General features: G+C 47.9%; 1 protein-coding gene across 1 annotated transcript; it reads left to right on the plus strand.

Annotated features, from left to right (window-relative positions):
* Positions 1-378: 378 nt before the first annotated feature.
* Positions 379-8,311, plus strand: SPINK2 (serine peptidase inhibitor Kazal type 2). The gene is made up of 4 exons (XM_068404260.1): positions 379-427; positions 798-835; positions 1,419-1,528; positions 8,266-8,311. Exons 1-4 carry the CDS (start codon positions 379-381, stop codon positions 8,309-8,311), a joined length of 243 nt encoding a protein of 80 aa, XP_068260361.1.
* The last annotated feature ends 1,958 nt before the right edge of the window (positions 8,312-10,269 follow it).

A 10,269-nucleotide genomic window follows, 5' to 3' on the forward strand; every position in this document is an offset into this window, starting at 1 on the left:
CCCTCCCCAAACCCACAGGTGAGACGATAGCACACCCCTCCCCACCTGTCCCGGCGCCTCCCGCCTCACCGGTGCCACCACTCCCCGCGGTGGGACCTTACTCCCTGCCTCTCCGGGACGCCCCGGGGCCTTCCCACTCCTGTGGGTGCCCCGCGGCTCCTCAGCCCGCACGTCCCCCCCGTGGCATCCCAGTGCCCCCCCAGCTCCTCCCCGCGCCAGCGCCCGGCGCTCCCGCCCGCGCCGCCCCCCGCGCTCCGCCGCGGCCGTTGCGCCCCGGCGGCCCCACTCCGCCCGCGCCTGCTGCCGTTGTTGGCCGTTGTTCGCCGTTGTTGGCCGTTGTTCGCCGTTGTTGGCCGTTGTTGGCGGTTGTTCGTGGACATGGCCGTGCCGGTGTCTGTGCTGGTGCTGCTGCCTGCCCTCCTCGCCGGTACCGGGCGCACGGCGCCGGGGCAGTGGCGGTCGAGGGGGACGAGCTAGTCCCGGGGAAGCGGGAACCGGGCCGGTACCGTGCCCCGCCGGTCCCGTCCCGGGGAAGGGGAAACTTGAACCGGTACCGGGCACCGGCCGGCTTGGGGGGGCGGCCGCAGAGCCTAAGCCAGTAGCGGGCATCAGCCATCCCGGGGCAGGGGGAGAACAGGCACGGGACGGTGCCGGACACCGGCAGGTCGGGGGGTGCCGGGACGGGACACCGGCTGATCGGGGGGACGGGACCGGTAACGGACACGGGCTGGTCCCGGGGGAGGTCGGGGGGAACCCGGGCGGGACCAGGCGCCGTTAATGCTCGTTGCTCTCCACAGGGCTCCTCTCGCGTCCCGGCGCCGCTGCCAGCATCCCGGTGAGTGCGGCCTGCCCCGTCCTCTCCGGGAAGGACGGTCCCCGCTGCCCTCCGTGTCGCCAGCCAGGCCCCCCGGTGAGGGGCGGCCCCTCCCCCGGGCCTGACGCCGGCAGAGGGAGCGCCTGGCCCTGGCCCCGGAGCCCCGGGGCTGAGCAGAGGGTCTCTCCCCACAGCTGAGGGACCCCGGGAGCCTGGCACCCGCCTGCGAAGGGCTGCAGCACACATGCCCTGGCCATTCCCATCCCTTACCAGCTTGGTCTGCGGTTGCCCTTCACCGGGACTCGCTGTCCGTGTGTCCCGCTGGCGTTAAGGCATCGGAAAGAGCTGAGTTTTGTAGCACACATATGTCCTGACACCACAGCTCAAGCCGTGCCAGGCAGCAGAAGCCAAGCCTCAAGTGATAAATTCCCATAAGAGCATGAAAGATAATGTGGCACTTGATAACGCTGTGCCAGCTCCTGTTGAGCGCTCCTTTCTGTGCATGAGCGTGCCATTATTCCTCAGAAGCTCTCAGATCAGAAGCTGATCAGAGACGTGTTTTAAATGGTGTATCTTAGACTTCTTATGTACCTGTCTCCCACAGCCTGCCTGCTACAAGTATGGTATTCCTGGGTGTCCAAGGAACTACGATCCAGTTTGTGGGACCGATGGAGAGACCTACTCAAACGAGTGTGTGCTCTGCCTTTCCAACAGGTAGTCACTTAATTGACATCCTAACCTTCCCTTCCCTATGCGCAAGCAAGGTATTCACCCTGACATCCCAGTTAACGGATAGATTATTGGCTTTGGATCATTCACACGCTGTGAAACTGCAGTTTTAGCAGTGAAACTGCAGTTTTAGCAGTGTCCTCTCAACTGTCAATCCCTTGCAACAGATTAGATGATTGGATTCAGTTAGCTGGGAGTACTGAATATTTGCGTTTGTAATTCTTAAGGAGAAGCATCTCAGAGGGGGCTGCCTGTCATCTCATAAAATGCCACATTGCCATTAAATATAATACCAGACTCTTCCACACTCTCCATCAGAAAACATGAATTATCCCACTCCAAATGCAGCTTTTACTACAAAATTATTCAAGATCCAGTCTCCTGTAATTCCTTTCATAGAGAAGAGTAAGAATGCCAAATGTTAGGAGAAAATACTATTTTGCCATGCAGATTGTTTAAAAATAAATAAAAAAAAATCTAATATTTGAGAGACAGTATTTTATTCTTTAATAATTTAATATTTTTTTTTAAACAAATTGAAAACATAGAAAATCCGTACTTAATGAGCATTGTTACCCCCCATTATCATTGACTGGAAACCTCTATAGAGAGTCTTCTCAGTACAAACTGAGAGAAACTGCTTATGAATTGAATTTGATGGTGAAAGGAATTTATATAAAGGAAATAACAGAATTTCTGTTTCCAGCAGAGGGAAGAAGTGAGAGTAGCAGAACAACAGTGATGGGCATTTACAAAATTACAAACAGAGAGGTCTCAAGAAAAGGAAGGCTGAAATATGTTTCTGACTTCGGGGCAGGGGAAAGATTAATTGTGACCAGATAATTTACAAAATTCAAATGACCAAAACAGAGGGAACATAGGCCAGAATAAGGAAAGTGTCAAAGGTGTCAAGAGACACTTAAGGAAATATAAAGAAAGTCCCAAAACGTGTCAAAGTATTTTTAAAGGTATGCAGATCTGCAGAATTTGGTAACTTTTTCACCAGAGTACATCACAAACTACCCAAGAAAATGACAAATTGCAAAGAGAATTAGTAAACCTATAGTCTGGGGGAAAAAAAAAAACAAGCAGGGAATCAAGGGGCACGCAGAGTACAATCTGTGAAAAGAGGAGAAAAGAGGTGCTGGCAAGTTACATGTTAGGAGCTACACGTCTTTGCTGCCTAGAATGATGGAGTAAGTTATTAAGCAATTGACTTGCAGACAGCCAGTGGTAAAAAAGAGAGTAAGCAAAGCTGATACAGATTTGTCAGAAATAATCTGACCAAATCTGTGAGATTTATTTTTTTGGCAAGATAACTGGCCTAGCACAGTAGGAGGAAAAAGAAGTGTTCCTCCATGACATTAATGAGGCATTTTACATAGCTCCACTTGACATTCATGTAAGCAGACAAATATTCAGCTGAAATTGTTAAAGGATGAAGTCACAGCAGTTTGAAATACTGTGGTTTAAAAGCAGTAATCAGCATTTTACAGTCAAACTGGAAAGAGTAATACAGTATTTTTGTAATGAATTGGATATCAGAAAGGAGACAATAAAAATTTGCAAAATGGCATGAGATACAATGATCTGTGCAAGACTATCAAAACAGTAGATTCCTGAATACAGCATTGCACATAGCACAAAGGGTGTTCTAGCCAAGCCTGCTGTTTATTTCCACTCAATTCCTTAAATAATTCATGATGGGGCTTACATCTTATTAGTATGAGATGTAATATACGTGTTTTGTGTGAAACATGGGATTTAATCCAGTTACACACATAAGACAGATTTTTAGCTTAACCATCTTTTTTTTTGCTGGCATCTCACATGCTCAGAAACACACATTTTGGTCTGAAGGGGCACAGGGTGATCAGATACTATCCTGATTTTTTTTTCTTTAATAGAATCACAGAATCACAGAATCACAGAATGTTAGGGATTGGAAGGGACCTCGAAAGATCATCTAGTCCAATCCCCCTGCCAGAGCAGGATTACCTAGACCATATCACACAGGAACGCGTCCAGGCGGGTTTTGAATGTCTCCAGAGAAGGAGACTCCACAACCTCTCTGGGCAGCCTGTTCCAGTGTTCGGTCACCCTCACCGTAAAGAAGTTTTTCCTCATATTTATGCGGAACCTCCTGTGTTCCAGCTTGCACCCATTGCCCCTTATCCTGTCAAGGGATGTCACTGAGAAGAGCCTGGCTCCATCCTCTTGACACTTGCCCTTTACATATTTATAAACATTAATGAGGTCACCCCTCAGTCTCCTCTTCTCTAAGCTAAAGAGACCCAGCTCCCTCAGCCTCTCCACATAAGGGAGATGTTCCACTCCCTTAATCATCTTCGTGGCTCTGCGCTGGACTCTCTCTAGCAGTTCCCTGTCCTTCTTGAACTGAGGGGCCCAAAACTGGACACAATATTGCAGATGCGGCCTCACCAGGGCAGAGTAGAGGGGGAACAGCACCTCTCTTGACCTGCTAACCACACCCCTTCTAATACACCCCAGGATGCCATTGGCCTTCTTGGCCACAAGGGCACACTGCTGGCTCATGGTCATCCTGCTGTACACTAGGACCCCCAGGTCCCTTTCCCCTACGCTGCTCTCCAACAGCTCTGTCCCCAACTTGTACTCGTACATGGGGTTGTTCTTGCCCAGATGCAGGACTCTACACTTGCCCTTGTTATATTTCATTAAATTTCTCCCCGCCCAACCCTCCAGCCTGTCCAGGTCTCTCTGAATGGCTGCGCAGCCTTCCGGTGTGTCAGCCACTCCTCCCAGTTTGGTGTCATCAGTGAACTTGCTGACAGTGCACTCTATTCCCTCATCCAAGTCATTAATGAATATATTGAATAGTACTGGTCCCAGTACCGACCCTTGCGGAACTCCGCTAGACACAGGCCTCCAACTGGACTCTGTCCCATTGACCACCACTCTCTGGCTTCTTTCCTTCAGCCAGTTCACAATCCACCTCACTACCCGATCATCCAGACCACACTTCTTCAGTTTAGCTGCGAGGATGCTGTGGGAGACCGTGTCAAATGTTTTACTGAAATCAAGATAGACCACATCCACTGCTTTACCATCATCTATCCACCGGGTTATGTCCTCATAAAAGGCTATCAAGTTGGTTAAGCATGACTTCCCCTTGGTGAAGCCATGCTGAGTGCCCCTAATGATCCCCCTGTCCTTGATGTGCCTAGAGACAGCACCAAGAACAAGTTGTTCCATCACCTTTACGGGGATGGAGGTGAGGCTGACCGGTCTCTAGTTACCCGGGTCCTCCTTCTTGCCCTTTTTGAAGACTGGAGTGACATTCGCTTTTCTCCAGTCCTCAGGCACCTCTCCCGTTGCCCACGACTTAGCAAAGATGATGGAGAGTGGCCTAGCAATGACTTCCGCCAGCTCCCTCAGCACCCGCGGGTGCATCCCATCAGGGCCCATGGATTTATGGACATCCAGATTGCTTAATTGGTCCCTGACCCAGCCCTCATCTACCAAGACAGATTCCTCCTCTATCCTGACTTCTTCTGGGGCCTCAGGGGTCCGGGGCTCCTCAGGACAGCCTCCAGCAGTATAGACAGAGGCAAAGAAGGCATTCAGTAACTCTGCCTTCTTTTTATCCTCTGTCTCCAGGGCCCCCACCTCATTCATCAGTGGGCCTACATTGCCTCTAGTGTTGGCTTTACCTGCAATGTATTTGAAGAAGCCCTTTCTGTTGTCCTTGACCTCTCTTGCAAGGTTTAATTCCAAGGAGGCCTTAGCTTTCCTAGTTGCCTCCCTACATCCTCTGACAACAGATTTCTATTCCTCCCAAGTGGCCAGCCCCTCCTTCCATGATCTGTACACCCTCTTCTTCCACTTCAGTTTGCCCAGCAGTTCCCTGTTTAACCATGCAGGTCTTCTGGTACCCTTCCTTGACTTCCTACCTGTTGGGATGCTCCAATCTTGAGCTCAGAAGAAGTAGTCCTTGAATGCTAACCAACTATCTTGGGCCCCCTTACCTTCTAGTACCCTGTCCCATGGGATTTCCCCTAGCAATTGCTTGAAAAGGCCAAAGTTGGCCCTCCTGAAGTGCAGGGTTGCGATTCTGCTAGCTATTCTGTTCCTGCCACATGAGATCCTGAACTCTACCATCTCATGGTCGCTACAACCAAGGCTGCCCTCAACCTTCACCTCTTCAACCAGACCCTCCTTGTTAGTGAGGATAAGATCCAGCAGCGCTCCTCTCCTAGTTGGCTCATCCACCATTTGCATCAGAAAGTTATCGTCAATGCACTGGAGGAACCTCCTGGACTAAGGATGGCTGGCTGAGTAGGCCTCCCAGCAAATATCAGGGTAGTTGAAATCCCCCATGACAACCAGACCCTGTAATTGCGAGACTGCTCTCAGCTGCCTGTAGAAGGCCTCATCACCCTCCTCATCCTGATCCGGTGGCCTGTAATAGACACCCACAACAGTATCACCCCTGCCAGCCTGCCCCTTAATTCGCACCCACAAACTCTCAGCTCGCTCCTGATCCGCCCCTGGACAGAACTCAATACATTCTAGCTGCTCACTCACATAAAGAGCAACTCCACCACCTCTCCTTAGTGGCCTGTCTTTCCTGAACAAGAAATAGCCATCCATGACCACATTCCAGTCATGCAAGGTGTCCCACCAAGTCTCTGTAATTGCCACTAGATCATAGCCCCCCGACCGAACACGGATTTCTAACTCCTCCTGTTTATTCCCCATGCTGCGTGCATTGGTGTACAGGCATTTCAGGGAGCGAGCTGAGCACACCAATTTCACCCCAGGGGTATGGGAGGCCTCCTGGTCTACCTCAACACTAGAGCGTTGCCCCAGTGGTGCAAGCCCAGCTACCACCCCATCCCCCTTCGAATCTAGTTTAAAGCTCTCCGAATGAGCCCTGCTAATTCCTGTCCCAGAACCCTTTTGCCCTTACGACATAAACCTTATTAGTATAAGGTTTTATAGTATTAGTATAATTTAGTAGTTGGCGTACTCAGTGCCTTTCTAGTTCAGTCTGGAGTTGTTGTAAAGTGTTTGACTTGGCATGAACACAACAAGGATAAAACACTTTGTCTTCTTGGAAGAAATTCAGCTTTGAAAAAGTTCATGGGCATAAGCAATGATCATTTCACTTCAAGGAGTCTAAGGGACAGTCTCTCACACTCCTTAGGAGGGGAGAACAGAGAGATCATTCTACCCTTCTTAACAAGCTGCATGACCAGTAGTTGCTGAGATACACAGTGTAATGTGGTGATGTAGAAACAGAAATAAGGGCATAGCCCATAGTGAATTACAAAACAGTCACTTCTAAATTAATTTAGGTGATTCTCAACAGCCACTTTGCAGGTCACTTCCAGCCCATGTTTAAGCCCATTAAAGGACCTTTTAGAGGGAGTTGTACTTTCATGATGACCAAGGCAGTACTGTCCATGGGCTCTTTTAGCCATGCAAGACTGTGTGGGCACCTGGAAAGCCCCATGTGCATCAGGAGTACTGCAGGAGAGGTTGCAGTGGCTGATCCATGACAATGAGACATCTGGAGCAAAGGTGCAGCATAAACCCTGGCCATTCTGGTTCTGCAGTGCAGCCCATTAACTGTAAGACCAAAGCTGGTCTTCTTCCCTGCCTTTTTTTTTTAAAGCATAGATCTAATCCATTCTTAAGTGGGTGCTCAAATGCAAATCCCAGGTTTCTTCTACGCTTAGTGTCCAGTAGCAGTGACAACAGCTGATCTTAATTTAAAACTGGTCTGGCAGCACCACAAGCTCTTTGGAAAGAGACACAGCAGCTTGAGCTGCCTCTGCAGGGTTTGGCATAAGGGCTGTCCTTCAGCCAGAGATTTTTATTACATCTTTACATGTGTTTTACATCCGCTGGGCTTGATTTTTCCTTTCATATTCCTAATCTGCTCCAATACCCTCTGGTTAAAAGATCCCTGATACAACTATTAGTACAGATTATCCCTGCTTTTGGGTAATCATAAGCCTCTTGAATTTCATGAGGAGTAAACCAGCTTGATTCTATTAAGATAGGGAAGCGAACTGAAGATCTAGGGCAGTTTGCGTTCTATCGCTTTCTTTTTGAATCTGCACTTGCTTGGTAAACTGAGATCTGTAAATGGAGCACCCCAAAGTACCATGTATGGGACTTCCAAAAAAAAATCTAATGTTCCCAAACTAAGGGAGACTTGACTAAAATTTCCTTAAAGAAGATTCCAATGTTCAGAGAATCACACATTCAAATTTTAGTGAAGCCTGGGATGCAGAGATGCATCAGGATGCACGCCCTTCCCACTGAATTTCCATGTGAAAGGGGGAAATTTTGTAAGCATTAGAACTGGTTCCCACTTCAGGGACTGTGAAGTTTGACTTGCGTTAGTGCTTTGTAATGGACGCTTTAGTCCTCATTGCGAGATTTGTCATGTGGTTTCATACTTCTCAGATTTGCAGATGGCTTTATCACCTTTTCACAGGTAACAAAGCCTGAAGTGAGGCTGTCTCTGTTAAGTTACTTGCTCTGTGTGCGTGATTCATAAATCTTTGCACCACAGTTACTTTGCAGTAATGTTTGCCGTGATGCAATTAAATGCATCACTGCATTTAATTGAACACATAGAAAGACATGTGAGAGTCCACTTTATAAAATGCCTCTCTTAAATTCAAGTGTAGTGCTTCTTTTCTAAAATATTTTTCTTCTGCTTGCAGTGAAAATAAAAAGGATGTCCAAATTTTCAAGATGGGAAGATGCTGATATGGCAGATGGCCACTTTTCAAGAAAATGAGAGGAACACAGACAGTCCAAGTGGAAACAATGCCTTAAATGTACCTTCTATGTAGCCTGTCTTAATAAATAATCTTGCCTGTTTAAACAAAGTGCTGTTACTGTATTAAAACCAGTGTTTATAAACATAGCCATAGTACACTTACAACCTGAATCCCGGTTTATATTCTCATGCAAGACGGATCATAGGGTAAGAAAGAGATGTCCTGACTGTATACCAGTAAGTCAGTTGTTTGGAGAAGGAAATGAACGTGTACCCAGTGCCAGTCCCACAGCAGCACCTGGATGCAAGGAGGCCCCAGCACCTCTGCTGTGGGCAGTGCTGGCAGTGGTGGCTGCTTGTTGTTTCCAGGAGGATCTGAGCCTGTAGGTGCCAGCAAGCTTGGGGACCGACCAGAGAGGTTTCCTGTGGCAGCTACCAAACTGGTGATGGCAGCCTGATATGTAACCAAGCCTCTGCTGCAGGCTCCATACCTGCAGGTCCTGCTGGCAGAGGGCAGTGACCTGGGCATCCTCTGCTCCTGCCACAAGTAATGGCTGTTTTGGAGCTCTGGAGGCATGGGCAGGGGGTATGTGCTGCCCCCAGGGCCCCCTGGCTCTGGGCTCTGCTCCCTGGGGTGCCAGTGCCACCGCCCTGGGCTGGCACCCAAGAGCCACTTCCCATGGTAAACATCAAAGCAAAAGCAGAAAACTCAAGACTCATGTAAAAGCGTGCACTTCGAAGAGGGTCTGGTAGACCTTCCCATGGGAGGGTGTGCGAGCACTGGGGTTCGGTCCTTTCCTTCACCCACTTGTTGTGCATATGGGCACATAGACTTCCTTATGCTTGTTCCCTTCTGTTCTGCTAAACACCTCAGTTTTCTGCGTGTTGCTTGAACTGAATTGTATTTGGGTTGCCTTACCGTGCACTGGTAATATACGGATGGCTTCTACCTTTTGATCCAAGCCAAGTGGTGCTTGCTCTAGCCCTGGCTCCAGACACTGGTTTCATCAGGCTTTGCTGGGCAGCAGCAGTGCAGACAGAAATGTAAGGCAGCTTCATGACTGATAAACATATACAGGTTAGTGACTTTGGTTTTGAAAAACAATAATGCTTTGGTCTTATAGTTCCTTTAAAGGGTTGAAGCTATCCTTATCTTCCAGCACATGCCTGCTTTCATTTCCTTCGTGCAAAGACTAATCATTGGTGGAGGGATGTCATGTGTGGCACAACTGGAGGGCTGGAGGCTTAGGAGAAAGCAGTCATGTGGAGACATGAATATGTGGATAGAAAAGAAATATGACCTGTGCCTCCCACAAGATATCAGTTGTAGATGGAAAATCAATTTCTGTATTGGCGGCAAATCCATTTGAGAAAGTTCCTGTGTGCTCCCAGCTGCTGTTTCCACATCCAGATCTGGAAATTTTCATTTTTTCAATTTGTACCAAATGCCAAAGCATTTGTGTGCTATGCTATGAATTAACAAGTGGATGGAAATGATAAGCTGTTTCTTTTTGTATTTCTAATTCGATAATTAGTGGTGCTTACAAGGGAACTTTAACAACTCTAGTCATATTAGAAATGGTCCTTCATTATTTGACAGAAGTGTGCATAGCATTGCTTTTTTTTTTTGCAAAACTCAGAAAAAATATCTGTTGTTGTAAACACCACTAGATGAAACAAGTCCAAATAAAAAATAGCATATAAGCTGACAATTATAATCACACTAGAGCACTGCTCTCAGCATAGGAATGCTTAAGATATAACCTTAGATCTGGCTTTAAATCTTCCTAATTTTTCTGCGTATTTGAAAAGCGGTGAATTCAGCACTGCATGTAATTACTCACCAAATCTGCCCCCAACATCTGCACTTCATTTTCTGTACATTAAGAAGTTCTGACAATTCACACAGGTAAATTTTGACAGCAAGATTTGTGAAGAAGAAATG

Source organism: Nyctibius grandis, chromosome 6 (assembly GCF_013368605.1).
Source record: "Nyctibius grandis isolate bNycGra1 chromosome 6, bNycGra1.pri, whole genome shotgun sequence".
Lineage (NCBI taxonomy): Eukaryota > Metazoa > Chordata > Aves > Nyctibiiformes > Nyctibiidae > Nyctibius > Nyctibius grandis.

Coding starts and splice junctions, on each gene's coding strand:
- SPINK2 (XM_068404260.1), top strand. CDS start 379: ATGGCCGTGCCGGTGTCTGTGCTGGTGCTGCTGCCTGCCCTCCTCGCC. Junction 428..797: donor GCTGCCTGCCCTCCTCGCCG/GTACCGGGCGCA, acceptor TGCTCTCCACAG/GGCTCCTCTCGCGTCCCGGC. Junction 1,529..8,265: donor GTGCTCTGCCTTTCCAACAG/GTAGTCACTTAA, acceptor TTCTGCTTGCAG/TGAAAATAAAAAGGATGTCC.